At 47.5% G+C, this 24,251-nt stretch overlaps 2 protein-coding genes across 6 annotated transcripts; one reads left to right on the forward strand and one right to left on the reverse strand.

The window, feature by feature from the left end:
- Positions 1 to 832: 832 nt before the first annotated feature.
- GOLGA2 (golgin A2) lies at positions 833 to 19,812 on the reverse strand. 5 transcript variants are annotated; one of them, XM_059865017.1, is made up of 28 exons: positions 19,677 to 19,812; positions 18,344 to 18,466; positions 17,935 to 18,015; positions 14,489 to 14,623; positions 13,886 to 13,929; positions 13,698 to 13,761; positions 13,179 to 13,238; positions 12,622 to 12,702; positions 10,892 to 10,930; positions 10,310 to 10,372; positions 9,978 to 10,071; positions 9,232 to 9,338; positions 8,631 to 8,689; positions 8,268 to 8,409; positions 7,181 to 7,270; positions 6,907 to 7,014; positions 6,723 to 6,810; positions 5,873 to 6,219; positions 4,941 to 5,054; positions 4,438 to 4,662; positions 4,097 to 4,196; positions 3,938 to 4,017; positions 3,220 to 3,373; positions 3,012 to 3,079; positions 2,635 to 2,737; positions 2,271 to 2,377; positions 1,949 to 2,117; positions 833 to 1,851 (listed from the first exon to the last, which is right to left on the reverse strand). In XM_059865017.1, the coding sequence occupies exons 1-28, from the start codon at positions 19,722 to 19,724 to the stop codon at positions 1,604 to 1,606; spliced, it is 3,141 nt and encodes a 1,046-aa protein (XP_059721000.1). In that variant the 5' UTR covers positions 19,725 to 19,812; the 3' UTR covers positions 833 to 1,603. The 5 variants fall into 5 exon arrangements, with proteins under 5 accessions (XP_059721000.1, XP_059720997.1, XP_059721002.1 ...); XM_059865014.1 differs by having other exon boundaries at positions 5,873 to 6,216; positions 19,677 to 19,739; XM_059865019.1 differs by lacking the exon at positions 12,622 to 12,702 and having other exon boundaries at positions 5,873 to 6,216; positions 19,677 to 19,788.
- On the forward strand, positions 19,723 to 23,108 carry SWI5 (SWI5 homologous recombination repair protein). Its single transcript, XM_059865533.1, has 6 exons — positions 19,723 to 19,746; positions 20,713 to 20,819; positions 20,915 to 20,963; positions 21,101 to 21,222; positions 22,141 to 22,235; positions 22,498 to 23,108. Exons 1-6 carry the CDS (start codon positions 19,723 to 19,725, stop codon positions 22,560 to 22,562), a joined length of 462 nt encoding a protein of 153 aa, XP_059721516.1. The 3' UTR covers positions 22,563 to 23,108.
- The last annotated feature ends 1,143 nt before the right edge of the window (positions 23,109 to 24,251 follow it).

Consider the following 24,251-nt stretch of genomic DNA (forward strand, 5'->3'; position numbering starts at 1 on the left):
TTTTACAGTAATACTCTGTCTTGAATCACAGCCCTTCCCCTTTTAGTTATGATACAGATTTATGAATAGCCTGAGCAGCTGTAAACACTGAACAGGCTTAATCTCTCTGCAAGGAATATACACCATTTTACACAGATACAGAATGTACAGACCCCATGCTCTGGGGAGACCAATCACTTGTGCTGAGGAGAGAGTGACATCACTTGTGCCACTTAAATGAAAGTTCAAAAACCAGCTTCCCCTGGGGGCTCAGAGGAAAGGCCCAGGATGGTTCACCCAGCACAATCTCTGCTGTTGAACAGACACAAATCTGTGTGTCTGTGTTCCTGTTCCTGTGCTTCCATCTTGTATCTCAGCAGGTAACAGGGTGGCAGCTGATGCTGCTTCAGGCAGCAGCCCAAACTCCTGTGTTTAATTACACAGCTCCAGTGATCAGGTCCCTTTAACCTCCCCTGTGGTTTCCCTCAAAACTCCACTCCTGACACCACCCATCCTAAGAACAGGCAGTTCTTGCCTGAAGGCAGAGTCAGTTGCAGGATATCCAAATCCAGTTCACATGGCATAAACTTTCACACCCAGATTTGTTTTGCTGCTGTTTCAGGGAGTGCTCTCCTCCCTCCATGTTCTATTTTCTCCCTGGAATCAGGGCTATGGCTTCAAGGCAGGGCCAGGACTACCACACTTGCTGCTGTATGTCCCAGGACCTTAAACATGGGCCATGGGATCTTGGTTTCCACTCATCTCCTGCAATCCTTACCAAAATGGGAGAAGGGGAAAGTTCAGGGGTGGAGAACTGGAACCCCTAAAGTCCAGAAATTCAAAATGAAGCATGTTTATTAAGTGGTTTCCTTTTACTTAATTTCTCCCATTTCTTAAAATAAATAAAACCTTCAGACACATACAAGTGAAACACATCATCCTTCAAAGTGCAGTTACATTTCCACCCCACTCCCAAGAATCACATAAAGCTTTGTCAAGTAACCAAAGACCCCTCAAGGCTCCCATCGGTCCCTTCCCCTGCCCATGAGAACAGACAGGGCTGTGCTGCCCAGGAGCTGCTTGCTGGGGGCCTGTTCAGAAATACAGGTGCAAGAGGCAGGGCTGCAGCAGCAAGGGGGAGTTTAGGATACGTAGTATGAAAACAAACCCAACCTGCTGGGAGTCCAATGAGTCCATTACCAGAACAGTTAGTTACTCTGGGAGCCCTGGAAGGAACTGGGCTGATGACAGGCATGAGTGATGGATCAGAACCGTGTGAAGCTCCTGTGGCAGCAGAGTCTGGGTCAAGGGATTAAGTCATTTTGCCCAAAGTCATGGACTCCCTTTGCCCCCAGTCTGGGCCTGGCCTAGGTGGTGTGGCAGCACCAGCTGCCTCCCAGGATTTGTTAAGTCTGCCTGTACTCCAAGCACACCGAGTAACAGAGGGAAAGAGAAAGAGAAGATGAGGTCTGATGCTTCAGTTCCATCTGATACAATGTCTCTTTACTGATGTCTTTAGGAACCTGTTCTCACCAAGGGCACTGAGCAGAGGTATGGGCACGTACAAGTCCATCAAGTCCTTTCAGGCCCACAGACAGTTGCTGTCAGTAAGATATAGCACCTCTTAAACTACCATGATTTTGACCTCATCGTTCTCATCAGCACGGTAGAAGAAGGGAATGCATGGGTTTTCCAGCAGAGAGCCCAGCCTCTCCTGAGGGTTCTGGATTTCTCTGAGAAGCTGCATTATTTGCTTTGCCGTGGGGTCCTCTTGGTTTGGCTGAGCAGCTTTACTGTCAGCAGGGGGGAAACCGGATTGATGAACAGCAGCCTCTTGTTCTGCTTCATCTGACAGATTCACCTCTCGTAACCCTGCAAGGAGCACACACAAGGCAGGCAGGTAAATCCTCCCATCCCCACACAAGGCTGAGAGCAGGGGCTGTTCCCCCTGCACACAGCTTGTCCTTACCTGCTCCGTCGGTGGCGTTCAGCTCAATGCGCCTCTCTGCTGGAAGTACACCTTCAGTCTGGCTTGCCAGCAGCTCTGGGTTCTGAGCAGCTGCTACGTACTTGCTGTACCATTCATTTCTTTCCCTGACCAGGCGCATCACTAATTCCTGCAGTTCCAGTAGTTTCATCTGCACCAAAGTAAAGGAAAGCTCATGAAACATGCACACAAACACACCCCTGCAGTTTGCAATCCTGTCACAGAATTAGGAAATGAACATACAAAGGTTTGCACTTCCCAGGCCCACCCTGTTTAGAGTAGTACCACAGGAAAGAGTCCTTGCCTTCATCTCTTCCTTATCCTGAGCCAACCTGCTGATATACTCCTCTTTCTCCTGGTGCCGCTGTTTGAGGATAGCCCTTTGACTCTGGTACAGTGCAATGTACTCCCCTGGAACACAAGAGAATCCTCAGGAGTGTCTGCAAGATTGGGGTACAAGCCCCATAGTGAGGTGTGAGGCATGAGGACCCAGGAAACCCAGCCCTGGAGTGGAGACCTAGCCCAGTAAGGCAGCTGTAGGAGACACAGAGGGCGTGGTGGGGCCTTGGCTTGAGGGCCCCAGCTCCAAAAGCTGTTTGGGGACCTGTTCCCCACATAAATAAGGCACTGAGTAAGATCTAGCCTGTGCTGGTGCTGCCTAGACATACCAATGGTGTCAGTCTCTCCAGACAGCTGGATGCAGCGGTGCTCCAGCTCCTCCAGCCGCTCCTTCAGGTCAGCCTTCTCATGCATCAGCTCTGTGAAACGCAACTGCACACACACAGTGGGGTCAGTCTCCTGGGCTGCTCACACCCAGACAACACCTGTGCTAAAGGTAACACCCCCCCAACACTGGTCTGAGCCTGGGGAACAAACCCTGCTCCTTTATAAACAAGCAGTGAGCAAGCTTTTTTGGATGGAGCATCTTTTTATGGAACATCTGCTGCTTATTACCCTACAATCTGTTTGTGTTGTGTTTGACACTGGATCCTGGTCTGGCTGAGCAGTGTAATAGGGCTGAAATAACATGAGATGCTTTGCTTACCTGTAGCTTGTCCATGGCAGTTTTCAAAGCCTCATGAACCTCCACTGGAACAGTATCCATAATGGAGCCTGTAAGGGATGTGTGCAATTTACAGTTTCTCCTGGAGCAGGATGCACTCACAGACCCAAAGGTTTGTCTTAGAGCAACTATGGCCAGCTGGCCCAGCACCTCATGGTCACACTGTTCCCAAACTGTACTGAGACTTTACCTCCATCCAGCGTGATGTGATGTTGCTGCTCCTGCCTAAGAGCTGTGATTTGCTGCAGGAGGGTTCTACACTGCTGCTTCTGAGCAGCCAGCTGCTTCCTCAGATCTTCTCGCTCCTGCTCCACTTGAGACATGGCAGAGGTCACGAAAATGACCTAAGAAGAATTTCAGAGTGTGGACATTAGTGCTTCCCCTGTGTTCAGCAGGATCTATGGTGCATCTCAGGACAGAGTAATGGTTTACCCCATTTTATTTATGGGTGTGAAACCAAAGAACTGTGTGACTGCCCTGGAACTAAGCCAGGCAGCAGCTACTGCCTCTTCTCATTCCCAATTAGTGCAGGTTAAAAACTGGATCCCTTGAGAGCTATTTGACTGCAGTATTATGACTGTACTTGCAGATAAATCTTGTAGATATTTGACACCATTTCCAAATTGCCTTCCAAACTAAAAAGAACATCATCAAAGCCCCATTAAAGAGCTGCTCTGCCAGCTGAGTTGTCATCATAAGGAAACCACTGCCAGACTTCCAGCCTGTTTTGCAAGGATGCTGCAGAGGTCTTGGCTTTGCTGCTATGCACAAGGTGTTGCATTTCCCTCATGACTGCACTCAGCTGGTAGGATAACAGCTGATAAACCTCTCTGCAATTTAACTGGTTTCATTTTCTAGATATTTGTTTAGAACTAAAATCAAAGGCTTTTCTACCCACTAAGACTCACCATTTCTTCATGGCTTTCAAACTTCTCTGGGATCACAAGAGAAGGTTTTTGGATTTCTTCAGTCATTGCTTCATCGCCTTCTGTAAAAGAAGGAAGGTGAACAAGGAGGCAGTGCTGCAGAGAACCCAGCTCTACCTCGTCCCTGATGCAGCCACTCACCCTCCAGTTGGTGCAAAATCCGGCCGTCCATTTCTGCTGCCAGCTGACTGATCTGGGCCTGCAGCTCTTTGTTTTCCTTGGCTACAGCTTCTAGACTTTCCTGCAAGAAAGAAGCAGAGGATCACAAAAACCTGCACAAGCCAGACTGCAAACAGTCACTCCATCTTCAGACAGCAGCACCACACACACAAACACACAACCAGAACTTTGCTCCAGACAGGTACAACTCATCTGTATGGCACAATGTGTAATCACAGCATCACAGCCCAAGGGTGAAAGGGACAGACCAAATCTCTCACTGATTACCTCCTATCTTTCCACTTGTCTCTTTTTACTGTTACCTTTGTCTGCTGCAGCTCTTTCAGGTGCATTTCCACTGTCACCTTCCCCTGGACCTCCTCGTGCTGCAGGCGATCCATGAGCTGTGTCTGAAGCAGGAACTGCTTGTGCAGCTCATCCTTCTCGGCAGCGAGCTGCTGGAAGGCCAGGGTGTACTGCTGCAGGTGGCTGTAGCACTGGTCCCTCTGCTCCTGCAGGCCACGGGCCTCCTGTGTCTTCAGCTCCAGCTGAGAGAACAAGGTCAAACCACCACATCAAACCCTTTCTGCCTGGAAAGCTGATCTGTGTGACATGATCCAAACTGTCAACGTTGCCCCAAAGCCACCAACCAGGCAGACAGCCACCATCTGCCCCCACATGCTGGTCCCCCACATCAGGCAGCAGATGACAGGGGAAGGCTCCCAGCTGGATGTTTGCAATACCCATTTCCATCCTTCCATCAGTGTCTGGGAAGTTGCCAGCAATTTGCACAATCCAGCCCTGCCATCCCACTGCTGGTGCTCACCGTCTCTTTGAGCTCCGCCAGGTTCTCCTGCAGCTGCCCAAGCTTCTTGGCCAGCTCCTTCTTTACATGTTGCTCTGACTGTAGGGCACTTGTAACCTCCATGTTTTCATTTGTCTGCAAGACAAACACAACTGTGTAAGGAAACTGCCCCAGCCACCATGAAACAGGCTCTCAATAAACCACGTTAGTTCCCAGTACAACAGGGTGCCATCCCTTGTGTTTTTCTGGACTGAGGGCCATAAATTGACTGTTCAGAGCATTAAATAGCTTAAAGAAAGGTTCAGAAGATGGGAGAAGAACAAGGAAAGAGACAGGGGAATTGGTGCTGGGACAGTGCCAAGAAGAGGCCTGGCACATCATGCAGCCTGTCAGCCCCAAAGCAGATGGGTGGTATGAATATCCCAAAGAGAGCCACAGACATTCAAAAACAAGGAGTTCAAAAAGGACTAAAGAGAAAACCCAACAGCTAGACCATGTGTCAGTCTGCTAGGACCCCAGAGGGGAAATGTTACATTGAGAGAAGCAAAGCAAGAGTAAGGATTCAGCTCCAGGATGGGTAAGAAGGACACCAGCAGAAGAGAATACTGTTGAGAACTTCCTCATGGGCAAATACACGGGAGCAGGAAATTGGTATCTTCAGGTAAAGGGGCAGGAGGAATACCCAGGGACAGAAACTGCCAGGGGATAAGAAGGAAAAGGAAACAGTTCTGGACACAGATACTGGTTCATCTGCTAGAGCACCTGAGGGAGTAAGGAACTGGAGGGAACCTCCTGGAATGGCACTATGTATCAAAGGATGGAGCAGCCACAGAGGATAAGAGTCTCAGAGGATAAGAGAGGGATAATGCTGCTGCCAGTTTTTCACATCTGCACTACAAAAGGATTGCACCAGTGAGAGAAGCAGTGAGAAAAGATGCACAAAAGAGACCTACCAGTTTGACAAACCCATTCTGCAGCTCAGCCAGCTGCTCCTTCAGATCCCGGTTCTGGCTCAGTGCCCTGCTGATCGTGACCTTGTCACTCTGCATGTCCTCCAGGATCTGCTGCCTGTCCACAGCCTCCTCACTGTAGCGCTGCACGCTCTTCTCCAGCTCCAGCAGCCGCTCCTCCTGCTCGCGGTTGAGGTGGCTCAGCTGCTCATTGTCCCGGACCTGGGCCTGGTACTGCCCCTGCAGCTCCTCCTTCTCCTGCTGCAGCCGCTGGATCTCCTCCTGCAGGCTGAGCTCAGCTGCCGTGGGCCCCGGCGGTGAGGCAGGCTCGATATCCATGGGCTTCACTGCTGAGGAAATGCAGTCGGAAGGGGCTCAGTCACAGGGAAGTGGCTGGGTGAGACACATCCCTGCTGGATACACAAAGCACACCCCAGCCCATTGGGCTCTGTGACCCAGAAGGGATCAGCAGCTGCAGCATTCAGTCCTCAGTGCACAGCACTGAGAGGAACAAAGAGCAAACCTACCCCAAACCCAAGCATAGCATCCTGCTGTCTGCTGCTGGCTCCCTCACAGCCCTAGACAGGAGCATCCTGCCTTCACAAACTCCTGGGCCAGAGAGGCTGCCAGTACAGTCAGACCAATACTACAGGCATAACCAGGCTGCTGGTCCATTCATTGCAGGAGTTCACTTGTTATTTCCCAGGAGAAAAAGGTTCTTAGGGTCACCTGGTCTCCATCTCCCTTCCCAGCATCAGACCTACTTTCACCTCCTCTGCAGAAGCATCTGCACAGCAGGACAGAGTTATCCAGCTCCACTCTGCAGTGGGAAGCCCCCCTTTGGAAGCCCTACCTGATGTGCTCAGCAGCTCTGTAACATTGTCTTCCAGCTCCTGAATTTTGGCCATGTGTTTCTCCTTCTCCTCTGCCATTGTGTGGACCTGCAAGGCCACACAAATGAAAATTACAACAACGTTCATGGGGCATTTCCTGCTGCCTGTGTTTGTCCAGAGCTGGGATGCTGTCCCCAGGGTTACCTGCTCAGAGAGCTGCTGCACCCGCTGCTGCCAAATGCTCCCCTCCTCCCTCAGTTTCTCCACATACTGATCTCTTTCTGCCTGCAGCTGGTGGAGTGACTCTGAGAGCTGTTCAAAACAAAATCAAACAACACCATATTGGCTAAATAAATCTGGTTTAAGGGATAAAACTTGAAGAAACCGGTGTTAGTGCAAAGCTCAGAGTACATTTTTCTGCCCTACAAGTTTCCTTACAGACATCAAGATTTGGATCATATTTCATACAACCTCTTACCTGAGCTACCTGGGTTTCCATGCTTGCCTTCTCCTCCAGAGCCATCTGCAGCTGCTGGTTTGCATCCAGACTCCCTCCCTGGCTTGAGAACTGTTAAAAAAATCAGAAAGTTAAGGCGAAATATTAACACTCAATTCCTGCACAGCCTTTCCCCCTGAAAGTAACCTGCCACATGATCCATGTTGTAACTTTCTATAATTCTTTAAAGTGCTCCAACTCATAGTAAAGTTCAGTGTGAAAAAAAATAGGGGGATTAAAAAAAAAAAACAAACCCTAAGATTTTAGTCCTATAAAACAGGCTGAACTGGGCAGCTCTTCCCTACCAATTTTACATTTACTATTTTTTTAATTAAGAAAATAGGATTCAATCAAACTTTGGCTCAGAAATTTTGTGCATTTCCAGAGTCTGCATTATACAGCCATATCAGATGGTATAAAAGGCTGTGACCTTAAAAATTGTCAGACATGTCAGGAATTTAAAGCCACTGTCTGGAGCATGTCAGTGGACTGAGCACCAAGGCTGGTTCAGCTGAGGCACAGGACTTTTCCCAGAAGAGCAGCAGTTGGCTTAATTTCAAGGGTAACTTAAGACACAGTCTAGGAATTAAAAAAAGAGCATTTTCTTCCCTCCCAGGCTCAGGGTTACACCAAGCTTGCTCTCTGACCTGCTAACAGCTGGCTCCATGCATTCTTTCCCCAGCTGACTTCAAGCTGCCACTGTCCAATTCACCACCTTCCACTGGTGGGTACAAACACCACCCCACTCAGCTGGTTACTCAGTGAGACTGCAGAACTAAATAACCAAAATCCTGAACAGACACAATCAGAAAACTCACTGTATTTCCACATTTCACCCTCTCTCACTGCACAATAGTTTTAGCAGACTAAGGTGACATTACTTTTCAATTTACAGCTCCAACACCTTAAAGAATACAAACTTTTCTGTCCCACTGAGGCCTTGCTGAAAGCTTTTTCCTAGGAGGATGTCTTGATGAGATTGCATGTGTTCCTTTAAAGCCAGGAGTTAAGTCTTGCCCCCTCTCTCAAAAGGAAGTGTGGCAGTGTCATCAGTGTCCTCTGCCCTCACCTGTTGAATCATCAGTTCAGCCATTTCCAATTTCTTCTGCAAATCTTCCACATCCAACTTCATAGCTGAGTTCTGGGACACCAGGGAGTGAACTTTCTCTGACAGCTCTGAATTCTGCTGTTTTATTTCCTCACTACTTTTGCTAAAACAAAAAAAAATTTAAGTGTCTCTGGGTCTGCTGATGTCCAGGTCAAAGATCTACAAACCAATGCCTCCTGGCAGCTCGAATCACAGAAACATCACATCTATTGACTACTTTTTTTTTTTTTTCAGTTGAATATCCAGCCTCCCAAGTCACCACCTGTGGTCTTTGCCACTTGTTGTTTTGGGGCTCTTCTGCAGAAATGAGCAGAAGGGACTTACCTTCGTTTGTACAGTTCCAGTTTCAGGTTGTCTCGCTCCTTCACTAACTCTTTGTTATGCTGGAGAAAAAGGAAATTATTGAGTAATCTATAGACTTCAGCCAAACAAATAAGGTATTAAAAACATATTTCATTTCACCTTTAACACATCAGCTAAAACAGAAAAGGTCATAACTCTGGCAAAAACCTCAGGACAGGTTTGCTTAGAACCTCCTGACTTTCCCAGGAATAAGTCTCCTGAGTCTTTTCAAATGTGATGCTGCAAGTATTTCTGCAGACTTCTGGATTAAAGGCAACACTAAAGTGCGTGCTTGATGGAGATTTCTGGGACAAGGTGTCTCTCTTGTGTGGAGCTGCCAGACTAATGAAGTAAGGTGCCATTTCCGAGGACATCAACTGGACCATATGATTAGTCACAGAAACTTGAATTAAATTTGCCTTGATCATGGGGAACACAGGGCTTTAAAACATTAATTAACAATTAACAAGGTTCATTTCTGCCTCTTCTCCAAGCAGGGACTGCAGACTTTGCAGCAGTGTAGTAATAAGCAAACAGCCAAAGGCAGAGCTGCTGGTTAAGCATAAACAGAGGTGACTCTTACCTTCTCTGACTGCTTCTGCTGCATGGAGATGGAGGACAAGGTGCGCTCCAGCTCCGAGACTCGCTGGCGAGACGAATGTAAACGGGCAGCAAGGCTCTCAGCTTCTCCTGGACAAGTCAGAGCACACTCAGTTGAGGCTAGACCACAAAGAGCATTGTGGAACTGGCTGAACAGCACCTTCTACTTTGTCAACAAGCTCTTCAGGCAGCACAGTAAATCAGCAGAGCTGGCTCTGCTCCTGGCTCTACAGGTGATTCACTAACAGCCCTGGGAGCACAGCTCTCTCTACCTGCCTGCCTCACTTTTAGAGGGAGATGATGAAACTTCCTTTGCAGAACAATAGACACTATGTTGTTTGGGTTTTTTTTCCCTATTAGAATAAATTGCTCAAATGTAGTTCAGAATAAAAAGCTCGGCTAAGACCTAGATTAACATGACAGCTGTGTGGGAGGCAGGGCAGAAAAGGGAAACCAAGTTTTAAAAGAATTAGAAAGGAATGGTCTGGGGTAGTCACCAGGCCCAACAGAGCTGACAGAGCTTTAGTGAGGCACAAAAGAACCTCAACTGCCATGAGACCAACATGCTTCCATTTGGGGGCAGCTACGATGACAGCAGCAGTGCCAGTGCCAAAGGCTGCTCACAGAGGGGTCAGGGAGTGCTGTGAGCTGGCTGCCAACAACTGTCATGCTTGTGACTTGACATGCACAGTTCACCCACCAGCCTGAGCTGCAGAGACGGTCACGCACCTGATTTCTGCCGTGCAGCTTGCTGAGTATGGCCAAGGGCTGTCTGCAACTCAGACTTCTCAGAAACGAGAATTCCAATAGTCTGGATATGAACCTTTGGGAAAGGAAAATCAGCTCAGCACAAAACTTCTTTGCTTTCCACTGCAACATCACTGTTGTCACAAAAGGATAATTCAGGAAAGAGCTCCTGCAGTTAAGTACAGTCTGGCTGACACTCACAGTTTTGCTGAAGGAATAGACTTCTGCCTTCCAGGATAAGGACTATGAGTGCTCAATAATCCACAAAACAGCAGAAGTCAGGTGATATTACTGTAAGGGAGGCTCTGACTTACCTGTAACTGTTCCCTCAGTGCTGCTTGCTCTTTAGAAAATTTCTGTTCAAACTCCTTCTTTTCCTGTAGAAACAAATAGTGCTTGGTCAGCACAAACATGCAGATAGTTAACCCTTGTTTTACATCAAACTAAAAAAGCAGGAATTAATTGGTACTATTTCTAGCATCCAAATGATGCCAGTTTTTTTTTAAAGACACGTTTAATCTTCCATTATTTGAACTACTTAATCATTTTTCCAGACCAGCAGCAACAGCACAGTGCAATCATTGCAGCACACACGTGGCAGTGTTGGAATGGAAGCTCCTGGCAAGGACATAAACTGTAACCTCCTGTCCCCACTGCACTCCTCCAACTTGAGCTAATATTGAACTTGATTTCAATATTAGCTTTGGTCAAAATAAGAATGCTGCCTGTCAGGCCCAACTCCTGAAGTCAAAATATTAAAACTTATGCTACAAATAAAACTGAATCTAACACAAGACACGATCATGCACTTATGTGCCATAATCCACTGTGTTTTCTAGTCCTCAGAGAAATAGATACCTATTTCTGTATCTATTCAAAAATAGGACACACTTTACCTTTTCCAGCTGATTCACTGCTTCTTGGTTCTGCTGTTTCTATGGAAGAAAATTGATGCACCAATATTAAGAGAAAATATTCTCATACTGAAAGACATTTTCGCTTTGATGAAGTAGGATATATGCCCAGTTAATTCAAGGAGAATTTCCATTTCTGTAGAAGACTAGGAAGTTCATCTTAGCTATTAAGAGATTTGGGGCTCCCTTCACTAATACATGTGCTATGTTTTTCATTGTCCAGTACATTATCACAGTTCTCCTCCAATACCTCTGCTGAAACCCCTCTATGTTTCTTCTGAGCATTCAGCAACTTCAGTTTAAATTTGCAATATCCCACATCTAAGCAATTAATCATAGTCAAACTGGTGTGTTAGGAAAATCAGCAAAAATGCTTTTAATGAAAGACAAATACCTAAATCCCAAAGCTGAAGTCCTTTCCTTTAAGTGATTTCTTAGACCTCTATCCCAGTTAACAACTGGCCAAGTCATGCAGAGCTGCACGTACTTTGGCAGGCTCCCACCAAGGTGGTGTGAGACAGAGCTGAAGCCAGATGCAAGGAAAGGGATAATTCTGTCCCAGCCAATTTCAGTCTTATGGGTGAAACACTGGAGATCTGTGACTGCACAAAGTGCATCTGTAGGTGTGAAGGGGACAAAGGCTGCCACCAAACTCTGTTTGCCCTTTGCTGCTCTTGTCGTCCTGGCAATTTCCTCTTAAGTAACTACATAATGAGTATTTTTTCCTCTTCCCAAATGATGAATACTGCCAAGGTGTTTCTTTATTACCACTACTTCCTCAGTGCATTTTGAAACATGACTGCAGATGGAAAGGTGATGTGGCTTTGATTTTAGCAATGCCAGCACACAACCAGGAAAAGCAAAGGCAAGAGCACAAATGCAGCAAAGGCCCTACAGAGTTCCAGACAAACAGAAAAGCTGGCAAATAATGAGAATCCTGGGTGGGCTGTACCTCTGCAGCCCAACTAAAACACAAAAAGAAAAAGAACAGAACAAAAATAACCCAAAACCAAAAATGAAACAAAAAGAGGGGTCATGGGGTACACTGGGAAATGCTGAACTTTGGGAAAAGTGTAGTTTTGGAGAGAAACAAAATGGGGGAAAGTATTTCACACAAGAAAGGCTCTTTTCAGTCTGGAACAGATCCACTTAGTTGCATTTTTTGCAGTGTTAAGGCTGAAGGCTGAAAAGCAGCAGCAGGAAACCATGCAGGCCACAGGACAAAGCAGTTCATTCATTGTGCCAAGAGAAGCTGAGGATATGATCAGAAAACAGCCCCAGGCTCTCTTGGACCTATTGCTCCCACTCTGCTGATAAATTTAGAACAGCATCACCACCTGGAGAAACAGGTTTTCACACTGCTGCCAGTGCCAGAATTCTGTATTTCAAGGATTCAGACCAGGACCAGAAATAGCTGTTTTATGAGGATGCTTATCATCCAGGGACAATCTGAGGAGATCTACAGAGCACACTTAAATGGAAACAACAAAACTCTGTTTCTGCTTCCTCAGATGAGCCACCACACTCACAAGAGGCCTTAGGCTTTGATCTTCTCACAGGTTTTCCACCCCAGCCCATTTTGTCCATACAAAGTGCTGTGTAAGCAGCCTTCCTTGTGGCACTATGAGGGAACCTGTAACCTTGCAGACACCCAGAGAGCGTGGAGGAGCAGCAAAGACAATGTCAGACTGGTTGGTTGGATTGTTTCTTACCAATTCCTCTATCTTTGTAACGAGCTGTTTGTTAGTTAGATTGCTGGAATCCAGGGCTACTGCCAGCTCCTGGTAACGTGTCTGACGGGCACATGCATAAAGGAGAAAAAGGAAGGAGCAGAAGAGGAGGAGGGAAGGAAAAAAGCAATAATTAAAAAGGACAGAAAAATAAATCATTATCACAGTTTGATATAATCAGATTCTCCAAACAAAACATAATCTGTGGTTTGAACAAAAGCAGCTGGGATGTCAACCTATTATATCCGTTTCTGCTGAGGCCTCATTTTGACATAAAAGTGAACCAGAAATAAGAACTGCAGTTGCATGGAAGCCAGATTTTCCCCAGTCCCCAAACTGGGAACATCTCTAATGACTGCCTCTAACTGTTGTGATCACAACTACTCAATTACAGCCCCAGGTGACACTACACAGTGATGTATGTGACCTGGGCATTCAGTTAGGCCTCACTAACACTGCTGTAAGCACAGAATCCAAACAAGTGATCAACAGCAGCAAATAAGAAAAATAAAAAACATGACAGACTGAGAACAACTTACTTCCATTTCCTTAATATTTGTGGAAGAAACAGCACTTTCTCCATTCACATACGATGTAGACTAGAAGTAAATCAAGTAAGTCAGTTTTAGTCCTCAAAGCAAATCACTATTAGGTAAGATCCCATTATAAGTGTAACACTCCTTATAGCACCTGTCACTTCAAACAACCACACACAGGCACAGAAAACACTCTTCTGGCTCAGGATAGATGCTGGCTGCCCCTGTGACAAGCTGATGTAAATTATTCAGACTGACTTCATATTCTTTTCCAGTAAATCAAGAGTACATCTTTCCATGAATATGTACAATTCATTCATCCCACTCTGCTTTTCTTCCTACTGCCGAAATCTTAAATTCCTAAACCAGGATTTTTTGCTCCTCAATGTTTAAGTACCACATTGGTTAGTAGGATGGCTGCAGACGTCTCTGAGATTGAAGAGTGTTTCCTTGAGCTGTCTGCTTCAAGTTCCACATCAAACACCAAGAGAATTAATGGGACAAATGGATGAAAAGGAGTACCTGGGAAACCAGGCCATTGAGTTGCTCAGACAACTGACGGAGACCCTCTGTTGACGAGAAAGACCTGGGAACAAAGACCTGGCAATGAAAACCTCTCCCAGAGAGCTGCCCAAATCAGCACAGCATTGGGGCAGGAATAAAAACTGAATTTGTTGGGATCCTGTTGCAAAGCCAACACAGACACTCACCTGTTCTCATCCAAAGCATTTTTATGATCCTCAGCTTCATTCATCTGTGGATTAAAACATAAAAACTTGTAAGCCTGTAAAAGATGGGAGTCACTTATGAATGTGTCACTAAGACTTGATTACACCTGGGCTCAAGTTTCACAGCCCCTGTAATTACTGCTTCCCAAAGAAAGATGAACTTAAAACCACCAACTCAGCCCTGGCTTACATATCATTTCTGAGTGGTGTGAGTCTGGAATAGAGAAATTCAAGTGTATCAGGCTTTATGTCTGCTGTTCCTATTTATCAGGATAATCAACACTTTGCTGAAAAAAGCTACAACTGAATCTTTAATTAGTAAAAGCAAATACAGACTGATTGAAATAGGAGAGAAGGGGAAGGAAGACAGCTTTGGAAGCTGCAGGGCCACGTGTGTGCTAGTACTCCCTCTGCTCTCACAGACAGATGATGACTGCATGGAGAGTGGAGAATGTAGTATTTTTAACAGGAGAAAACCTGAACTAGTCATGTCATGTTTATGAAGGTCCCCTTTCTCCACGCAAATGTGGCATCACTAACCAATACTCAATGGTTCAATGGCAGTATTGATGATAAGTCACAAACCTGTGTCAGCTGCATGCTCTCAGGAGCAGGCAGAACAGAACCAGAACTAGGGAGGCTGATGCTGTTAGATAGCACAGGGACATCAGGAGCAAGCTGTTCAGCACTACGAGTGGCAACATCACTGTCAAAGTATGCCTGTCACAAAACACAGCACAGGATTACAGCCTTCATGCAAAATGAACAAACACACACATCAACACATCACCTTGTAGCCTGCCTGTGAAAACCAGACAGATGTGAACAGTCATTAAGAAACATATGGAAGGGAACCTGTGTTCTCCCCAGAGCAAAGAGGTGGCTGCATCAACCACAGACAAACACTGTCCCTGAGTGTGTCCTTCCATAAAGAACCGGTGTCCCACAATCCAGCTCCCTTTTTTAACACAGGGCAATAACATCACCCAAACTCTAAGTTCACACATGAGATTCCCTGCAAAAGATTCACCAAAAATCAAGAAAGGGCAAAGCCAAATGTCACTGTGTTTTGAAAAGCACCACCTTTGAGGTGTTCCTGGGGAAAACACAGACCACTGTATGCAAATGAAGATGGAAAAGAACAGGGGAGTGACTACTTGAAAAGTGGGTTAGTCAGACTCAAGTGCTCTGTCTAAAACTCAGTGAAATTTGTGGCATGCCATGACCCACCAGTTTAGAAACAGGACATTCATGAACAGGCCAGAGGGAGGGTGGCTGGGAGCAGGTGCCTGTGGCCCTGCTGCAGCCAAGGATCCCATGACTAAAAGAATCTAAATAGAAAAGAGAAGAGCCAAAAAACTATTTCTGGACAGCAAGTTCCTATCCAGCCTCTACTGGAGGATGGATGGCATCTGCAGCCCCCTCTACAAAGCCACACTGCACTGACCCATTTCATCTCCTTGCACAGCACTAGAGCCATAAAGGTCCAGCAGTGCTCTTGTGTGTTACAACAATTTGATTGATTTCATCATCCAGCTCTAGTAAGTCATCACTTAAAAACACAACAAAACAAAAGAGATAATCTCAACATTCAGCCCCACCAGTATTTTGCAGCTCTCTGCAACTCCACCTGGAAGAGTTCCCTCTTCAGTTACTTCCTTCTTGGCACTTCATAGGATCCAAGAAATCTCTCTCTCTTGGCATTCCCTGTTTAGCCCTCAGCACTTCACTCACTAATCCAGCAGCAAGGTTAAAACAGCAACAGTGGAGGTAGATTTAATGAAGGCAGTAAGTTGGGAGACTACAAAGGGAAAACAAGAATTTTCTGAATTTCTTTTTAGCAGGACAGGTACTGATGCTCTGAAGGAGCAATATATGTTAGGTGCCTATTAGGAAGGTCAGGAACTCCCTCACTTCTTCCAGCTAAAGGTTACTTCACCTTTATCAATCACACACTCATCAATATACACATCAGAGGGACAGGAGGAATTAATTCCCCAGTGCATCTCAAAATGATAATTTCTTCTGATCTGAACATTCTTTCTGCCTAATAATTCCAATTTGCAGAAACCAGTAATGCTCCTTAGCCACAAGAACTCCTTCCTTCTTTCTTCACAACGAGCAGTTTTGTAATAACTGACAAAAACCCCAAAACTCTTTGAACAATTGATTTTGTTGGAAACAGAAAGCATTAAAAGCTAAACATTTATATGGAAATTATGCTTTGTGACATTCCAATAATGTAGAATAAAAAGTCAGTAATTCTGCTCAGCTTAGCATGTAGTAGGATCAATTTGCTTTCACACAAAGGCTTTGACTTTGCTGGTTTTCCTCTGTTTCAGAGCCAAGAAAGCTGAAGTGAGAGAGAAGGGAGGGCTCTGCCTCACATGAGACACCAATGGCAGCAGCAGTTCAGCTGCCAATGATCAGCTTTTCTGCCCTATTAGCATCAAGTTTCTAAACAGCATTTTCCTGACTCAGGATTTTTACAAGACAGCAACTGGAATGAGAAATTGTTCTTTCATTGCATATTGCAGTTAAAGATTAGTTTTCAAATAATTCCTAAAACCCCAGGCACAACAATCCAAAAATTCCATAACAGTCAATCAGATCAAACTGTATCTCTGAAGAAAAAAGAAAAAAAAAAAAGGGAAACAAGAATGAATAGAGCAATAAATTTTCCCTTTGCAGAACATGACTAAAGCTGTAGACACAGGTAGGCCTTCACTGCAAGGCTAAGAACTGACCACCTATCTTCATCTCACCCTCCAATGGGAAACAAGTCTCTTTTTCCAATATTTAACTTACTCTGAGCTTATAAGTATTAACTAAAAACAGTCCCCAGGACAACAGTGACACTTCAGTCACAATACAAGTTTTCTGAGGCACACCCAGCACCCCAAACTGGCAGTGTGTCTTCACATCACTCAAATTCTGCTGGTACAGAACCTACAAACACAGTCCAGCTGGTGGAACTCTGTGTGTCAGACATACAATCACAGAAAAGGGAAAAAGGATACAAAGGCAATTCAGAGGGAATTCCATTCCACCTTGCACATTTCACTTCATCTGTCAGGTACCCCATGTGATTGCTGTACTTATATTTATTGCTGGAGACCCATGGATATGCATTAAATATAACAATGAGCTACTTTATGACAACTACATTGAAACAATGATAGGGAAATAAGCTATCAAAATGAGGCAAGTGAAAATGAAAAGCAGAGCTTTGGTACAACAAAACTGGAAGAACACTCTCGGCTACAAAATTGACTTCTCTGAGTTCCTATCACAATTTGGGCCTTATTTTAAATAAACTAACTGTCTGAAAATAAGTGGTTTTAAAAGGCTGTTTGCTCATGTATGCTCCTGAACACCTTTCTCTTGCTTCTTGGCATACTTCCTGCCCTTTCCTCTTCAGGATCTCGGGAATGTGAAGACGCTAAAGCCTGTACATGCCTGGCTTTGAAGTACCTGACTTCCTGCCTAAGCAAATTTACACCCCTGGTACTTGCCAGACTGTACATCACCTGTGCCAGCTTCATCGCCTGTCATAAAGTGGGTGGCTGGAATAACCAGCCAGTGCAGCTGTTTGCCTGGAGATGAGCAGAAACATGCCCTTCAGAAACCAAGCTCCAGGAAACAAAGCAGTGACACTAAGAGCAGGAGAAATACAGAACAAGGAATCACTACCTCTTCCTAGGGCAGTTTTCCTCAGCTGTTAGAAATGAGTTTATTGCCTCACCCCAAATTCCTGTTTTCCTCCAAGCTCAGCTGTCTCAAGAAAGACTTCTTGACAAGGCTCACTTTTTGACATGTTAACTTTGACACAAACCAGAAGGAAACAAGCACTTAACAAGCAATGGTAACAAAGAGATCCATGTTAATAAAAACAGCAACAAAACTGAAGCAACTGACAATGGATATGTGAGGACAAGGCTCCATCCTGGAGATGGAGCTCAGTGTGAGCAGAACTCGAAGCATGCAGGAGGGAGAGCGAGTCACTGCGAGGGACACAAGCACTGCCTCACCTTCCTCTTGTCCAATGAGGGTATGGCTACCCCATTGGAGCGGTTAAGGTCTGACACCAGCACCTTCAGAATGTTCTGAATCTACAGGAGGCGAAAGAAAAGGGGAAAGAGAAACGGCTCAGAGAAGGACAGAGAGAAAACGTCAATCCAAGGCAGCCAAGGAACCAGCCTCGTGCAGCTTGGTGAGGACCACACACCTCAGCCCAGGCACACCCAGGGCACCATCGGACAGACTCCAACACCAGCTGCACCCTCCAGAACAGGCAGCTGCCAACTGCTGCAGCACACTTCACACAGCACCTACAACACTCAGCTCTTACCCCAGCACTTCCAGCTCCGGTCAGATTGTCCAGAAAACCAAAGAAGAGGGAGGTGGCAAATGATTTGAGAGAAATACTGAGACACTCACATTCTCTGGAGGCTGCTGGTCATCGGTGGTGGGAGTTGCAGGTCTGCTGCCTTCTTTAGTTTTGCGTTTTTTCTTAGTTCCTGCAGTTGCTCCAGGGCTGTTCTTCTGCTGATATTCCTTCAGCTGTGAACAGAAGAAGACAACTCTGAAGTCCAAACAGAATATGCCTTCTATAACCCCAAAAAACCCTCAAAATCTAACTTCACTGGTAAAAATACAGATCAAGTGCAAGGACAAGAGAAATGCTCTTCCATGAATTCATCAGTTTGGGGGAAAAGCAGGAATCAAAACAAGCCCAGAGAAGGCTAAAGTTAAGACCAAAGTGATGGGTTTATGACAAGAGTTGTAAACATTCAACTTTTGTTTACAGCCAGTGCTGTTTCTGGGAAATTGTTTCACACTCCATAATGCAACTAAAAGAAGATTGAAAGCACTGGTTGGGGGATTTTCAGGTTTATAAGTAAGAGCAATAAGGCAAAATTAATAAAGGGCAATTAATCCTACATGCAAAGTGAGAAAGCGCTGCCTGATAGTAAAATCTTCCACTCCATGAAAGATTTTATGAAGGACAGGTGCAATCCCCACAGCAGACACTGCAACTGCAAACTAAGGGGAGAAACAATCTACAAATGATTTTTAATCACATCCACTTCGCCCAGGAAGTGCCGGTCTGATAAGATTTAACTCGAATCCCACCAGGTCTGCCGGCATTTCTGTGCAATTCCTGCACGCCCAAGCCCCAGAGCGGCCGGACCCGGCAGCTGTTGATGCAAATAACGGCACCCCCGGCCCGCACACCCCGGCAGGGCACGGCGGGGCAGCGGGGGATGGAGAAGGACGAAGGAGGATCCCATTATTGGTAGGATTTCAAAATGGAAGCCTGAACTGCTCCAGGACACTTTCCCGTTCCTGTGACTTTGACAGAGAAGCGCATCCCGCCGGACGCAGGCAGCCGGGCCGCCCCGAGGGAAAAAATACAGGGAAAAAAACAGGAAAAAAAGGAAGGCGGGGGGAAGGAGGATGGAAGGCGTGGGGGGACACGACACCCGCACACCAGCCCGGGCAACCCTCACAGCACCGCAGCCACCCAGGCCCGGCCTCGCCCCGGCCGCCCGCCGAGAAGGCCGGGCCGCAGCCCCGGACACCCGCAGGCTCCCGGGCCCCACCGCGGCCGGGCCCGGAGCGAGGGGGCGGCGGCGGCCCGGCCCGCGCCCCTCGGGGGAGGCCGCGCTCGGCCCGGCCCCGGGGCCGGCCCGCGCGGGGCTCGCGGTACGCAGCCGCCCCCAGCTCCGTCGTGTCGTGTCCCGTCCTGCCCGGACCCCTGGCCCCTCACCTTCTTCTTGGCCGCGGCCAACCGGCTCTGCCTGCTGCCGTCCGCCATGTCCGCCCCGCGCCCGGGCCACGTCAGCCCGCCAGGAGCGGCGGGGGCGGCGGCGGCTCCGCCCCCGGCCGGCCCCGCTCCGCCCCGGGACACCCCGGGGTGACACAGCGGGACAGCCCGGCCCCGCCGGGACACTCCCGTCCCGGGGACACCCCGGTCCCCGTGTGACAGCCGGCTCTGTCCCGCCGCTGTAGTGACCCGACAGCCCAGCCGGGAGGGGCCAGCCCTGCTCCCCTCGCCTTTGCGGGGCGCATCCCGCCCACCCGCCTCGCGTTCCGCCCTGTGGTGTCCGAGCGCTGATCCCGCGCCCAGCGCAGGCAGCGGGGTCGCTGTGTGTGATCCCAAATCCTTTGACCTTCCAAGCGCGGCAGCACCTGAGGCTCCGGCAGCCCCGGCTCTGAGACGCGACGCTCACATTGACACGGCTCCTTGCACCGAGCGGGCCCGAGAGCGGCGGGACGGGGCCTCCAGCGCCGTCCGAGCCTCTGTGCGGGACTAGGGTGGCCGGGCCGGAGGGAGCTGCGGTGGCCCGGCGGGACACAGGGTCGAGCGGAGGCGTGAACAGTGCTCACCTTGCAAAAACAACATTGCAGGGGTGCTTAAGGACTGGACATGGCACCCAGTGCCGTGGTCTGGTTGGCATGGTGGTTTTCGATCACAGGGGTGATTTTTCAAAACAGATTGATTCAATGATTCTGTGCGAGTGACCCCGAGACCACTGAGCCCCCGTCCCAGCTAAGCCGCCTTGCTGAGGTGTCTCTGAAGCACCAAATGTAACTACCTCGGCTGCGGCCGCTGGGGGACAATTCTGTCCTGCCACACCCAATGTCACCTGCAGCCCCACCACGGTAGGGCCCGGCAGGGGACTTCAAATCCCGGCGTGCCCCTGGCGGCACGACTACAACTCCTAGCGTGCTCTGTAACGGGGAACTACAACTCCCGGCGTGCTCTGTGGCGAGAGGACTACAGCTCTCCGGCGTGGCGGTAGCCCCGGGCCTCAGTGAGCGCGGAGCCCTCAGCCCTGGCCGAGCGGGCCCCGCCGAGCGCGGGCCGCAGCCCGCCCCGCCACCCGCCGCCGCGGGCCCTGCCCAGGAGGTAGGAGCCGGTTCCCCCTGCCCCTCCCCTCCCAGGCCGTGTCCCCGCCGAGGCGGCGGTAGCGGCCCCTGACACGGCGCCCTCTGCTTTGGCAGGGTCTGGGCCGGCGGCCGGCGGAGCGGCGGGGCCGGATTCAGGGCACCGGTGAGTGCTGCGCGGGGGCTCAGCCCGGCCCGGGGGGGAGGGCTTGTCCGTGAGGGTTCCCCGGGTTAGAGCCGGCACCGCAGTGTAGCATCGTACCCAGAGCTGAGTTCCTGCTATGTGTCTTTTGTGTTCTACAGTTCCCCTCTCCCAAGTCCTTCCAGCCTAATGGAGCCAGTGAAGAAGCCCTGCGGTGTGAAATCAAAGAGCTGAAACAGAAAGACCTCGCTCTAGACCAGGAAATTGCACAATTATTGTCAGAGTATGTCCTTGGCAAGCTCAGTGTTTACTTGATGCCTTAATTATTTTTGTTTTTAAAATAAAATGTGATCCAGGAATTGGAGCTGAGAGCTGACTTTCTATGATGCCATTGTTGGGTGGTGCAGTGTTGGTTTCAGTGTTGTAAGTGATGGGACTTGTTAGAGACAAGAGGGAATTCTTTCCACTTCAAGTGGTAAAGCAAAACAAGTTTTACTAGGAGCTTGCATAAGAGGATTTTTGTTTTAGTCTGGGTGTTCCTGAGGTAATTATGTGTTTGCTGGGAACAGATAATTTTAGCCACTTGTTATTTGTTGTGAAAGACTGGTATTTCTAAGGTAAGTGTAGTGGATAGGATGGAAATGGTAGAACAACAAAGGCTGTTCCAGAACCCCTTTTCATTTATCCTCAAGGATAAACAAATTTTCTAGCAACAGAACAAGAGGAAATGGCCTCAGGCTATGCCAGGGGAACTTCAGGGTGGACATTAGGAAAGGGTGATTAAACATTGGACTGGGCTGGCCAGGGAGGTGATGGAGTCATGGTCCCTGGAGGTGTTCAGGAGATGACTGGATATGGCACTCAGTGCTCTGGTTTAGTTCAAATGGTGGTGCTTAGCCATAGGTTAGACTTGATGCTCTTGGAGGTCTTCCATCCTAAATGAGTCTACAATTTTTTTCCCTATATACAGATTAGAGATATATATCAATAGAATTTACCACAGCCTGCTCTTGATTCTGAGAACTTGGGTGCATTGGCTTTCTTGAGCTTGCTTAGATCTTTCATGTTTAGGACTTGCAGCAACTGCACTTTGCTGCATTCAGTCTCTGCTTTTGAGGTGCCAGGCTTGGGTATCTCCCACAGCAGCAGGAAGTCCCAGTCCCTCTGTGTCATTTGTGACCTTCCTGGTGTTATTTTACAGGGGCTACAGCCTGGAGGAACTGGACAAGCACATCTCTCTGCTCCATGAGTACAATGAAATCAAAGATGCTGGGCAGATGCTCCTGGGCAAGCTAGGTAAGGAAGGGAAAGCTGTTCAAGACCTTTTTAGTCAGTGCTTTCATACAAACACAGAAAGAAGCTGCTTCCATGGAGGCAAAGCTTGTGTTACAGATTCTTCACTTTTTAAAAAGTGTTTGGGCAAGCATGACACAGCTGCAAAACCTTGGGTTTCTTGGCTATGGGATGTGCTATGGGATAATTAGGGGAGGAAAACACCATGTTTCTGACTCACCTGATCATTGTCTAATGAAAGCAATGCTGTTTCTTTGTTTCCTAGCTGTTATCCGAGGGGTCACTACAAAACAGCTCTATCCTGAGTATGACCTGGAGCTCAGTGACTAGTCCTGAACCTGGAGAGTGCCATGTCCTGCAGAAGTGACTGTCACTGGGTCATTACACAGTGGTGTCATCCTGGTTTAGGAAAGACAGAAGGTGGAAAAGGAACCTTTGGAAAAGGGATGTAGGATTTTAGATAATTTCATGTACTACCTGATCAACAGGATTTTTTTTTTTTCTTTTTTGAAAGGTTGTAGTTCAGGTTGATGTTGAGCCTCTTCCATGGAGCCTCTGATTCCCTGCATTATCCAGGGTCTGTTTGGTTCCTGAATGGATAGAGGAAGTGAGGACATGTACATGTGCAATGTAGTAGCTGCTTTGAAAGGAAAACCCTCAGAAGAAAGGAGGGAAGAAGGCAGAAATTGTAGTGGTTTGGGGGTTTATTTTGTTTTATCAACAAATCCAGACAAGTCTGGGTGTTCTGCATTTTTGTACTTACCTGCTCTGGTATCTGGAGGTTTTGTATCATTTCTGTAGTAAATGGCAAAATGTAAAGTTGTGTTGAACTGTTCACTCTGAATAAAGCAGCCTTCACATTTGTCAGTAAATCAACACTGCATGAACCTGGGAATGAATTCTCAAACGATATTGAGACAATATGAGCTGTTCAAAAGTGTTTTTTAGGAATGTGCAGGTGCAGAATCACTTTTGTCTGTTCTAAGTGCAGAGTCATGGTGGCAGTGAGTGCTGTCCTGGACAGTGGATGACGTTGGGAGCATGAGTGTTTCAATGTCAGTGTGAGGGCTGAGGGTGACTGCACAGACTAAATTTGGCTGCTTTGGACAGTTGGAAGTGATGAAGTGCTCTGCTGACTGCAGATCTGTTGTCCCTTTTTCACTCAGACTTGATGTCCTTCTGCCCATTTTTACTTTCCAAGACCTTCTAGCCAGTAAGTTTCCCCTGTGCTCTCCAGTTAGGCCCACACTGCAGTCTGGCAGTCTGCTTACATCCAAATTTGAATCAAATTAATCTGTCTTCATTGTGGTTGGAAGCCAGAAACCAGTCACAAGGCTGCTGCTGAGAAGAGATAATTGGTTTTGCACTCCTGGCTCTGGATGTGGCACAGAAATGTCACTAATAGTGTCTTATTTTGCCTTAAAAACTGGGGAGTGGTCTCAAGCAGGGGGACAGAAAGAGCCTGTACATTCCATGATTCATCCAAGTGTCTGCAGATGTGCAGCTGTGCAGAATATTTCCTGTGGCCAGACCAGAGTGGACTCTCAGGGGGAACATTCACACCCCTCCCCAACACATACCCCTCTGCCAAGTGTGGAACACTCATGTGTTTTGGAGTAGTTTTAAGGGGAGAAAAAAAGGCACAAGGTGGCAAGAACTGAAATGCAAACTTTGTTACTCAAGTTGCTGTTTTGGCTGGTATTTTCTGTGTAGAAGGACTGCTTCAGCCCGGAGCGTTCCAACCAAGATGTCCCTCTGTCAGTGACACACACAACTGGGAATTGTTTTTGCAATAGAATGTATGGAAATTCTCCAGTTTGTGTGAGTGTGAGCTGAGGAGGTAAAGTATAATCCATTACCAGACTTACTGAAGGTTGTTCAAGGAGTGAGAAGTCCACGTTTTCTTCCCCATTATGTAGGAGCACTGGGGTTAAAACTTGCAGTGTAGCTGTGCAAGCTGTTCTGCTTGTGGTTGCAGGGATGGGTTTATGCTTCAGGTAGCACTGGGCAGGTGGCCAG

This window comes from Haemorhous mexicanus, chromosome 21 (genome assembly GCF_027477595.1).
Source record: "Haemorhous mexicanus isolate bHaeMex1 chromosome 21, bHaeMex1.pri, whole genome shotgun sequence".
In the NCBI taxonomy this organism is placed as follows: domain Eukaryota; kingdom Metazoa; phylum Chordata; class Aves; order Passeriformes; family Fringillidae; genus Haemorhous; species Haemorhous mexicanus.

What these genes read in the sequence shown, in the direction of transcription:
- SWI5 (XM_059865533.1), top strand. Translation starts at nt 19,723, where the DNA reads ATGTCCGCCCCGCGCCCGGGCCAC. An exon ending in CCGCGGGCCCTGCCCAGGAG is followed by an intron (nt 20,820 to 20,914) that starts GTAGGAGCCGGT and finishes CTGCTTTGGCAG; the next exon opens with GGTCTGGGCCGGCGGCCGGC. An exon ending in GATGCTCCTGGGCAAGCTAG is followed by an intron (nt 22,236 to 22,497) that starts GTAAGGAAGGGA and finishes TTTGTTTCCTAG; the next exon opens with CTGTTATCCGAGGGGTCACT.
- GOLGA2 (XM_059865017.1), bottom strand. Translation starts at nt 19,724, where the DNA reads ATGGCGGACGGCAGCAGGCAGAGCCGGTTGGCCGCGGCCAAGAAGAAG. An exon ending in AATGCTTTGGATGAGAACAG is followed by an intron (nt 13,762 to 13,885) that starts GTGAGTGTCTGT and finishes CTTTGTTCCCAG; the next exon opens with GTCTTTCTCGTCAACAGAGG. An exon ending in AGAGCTGCTGAGCACATCAG is followed by an intron (nt 6,220 to 6,722) that starts GTAGGGCTTCCA and finishes GCATTTCCTCAG; the next exon opens with CAGTGAAGCCCATGGATATC.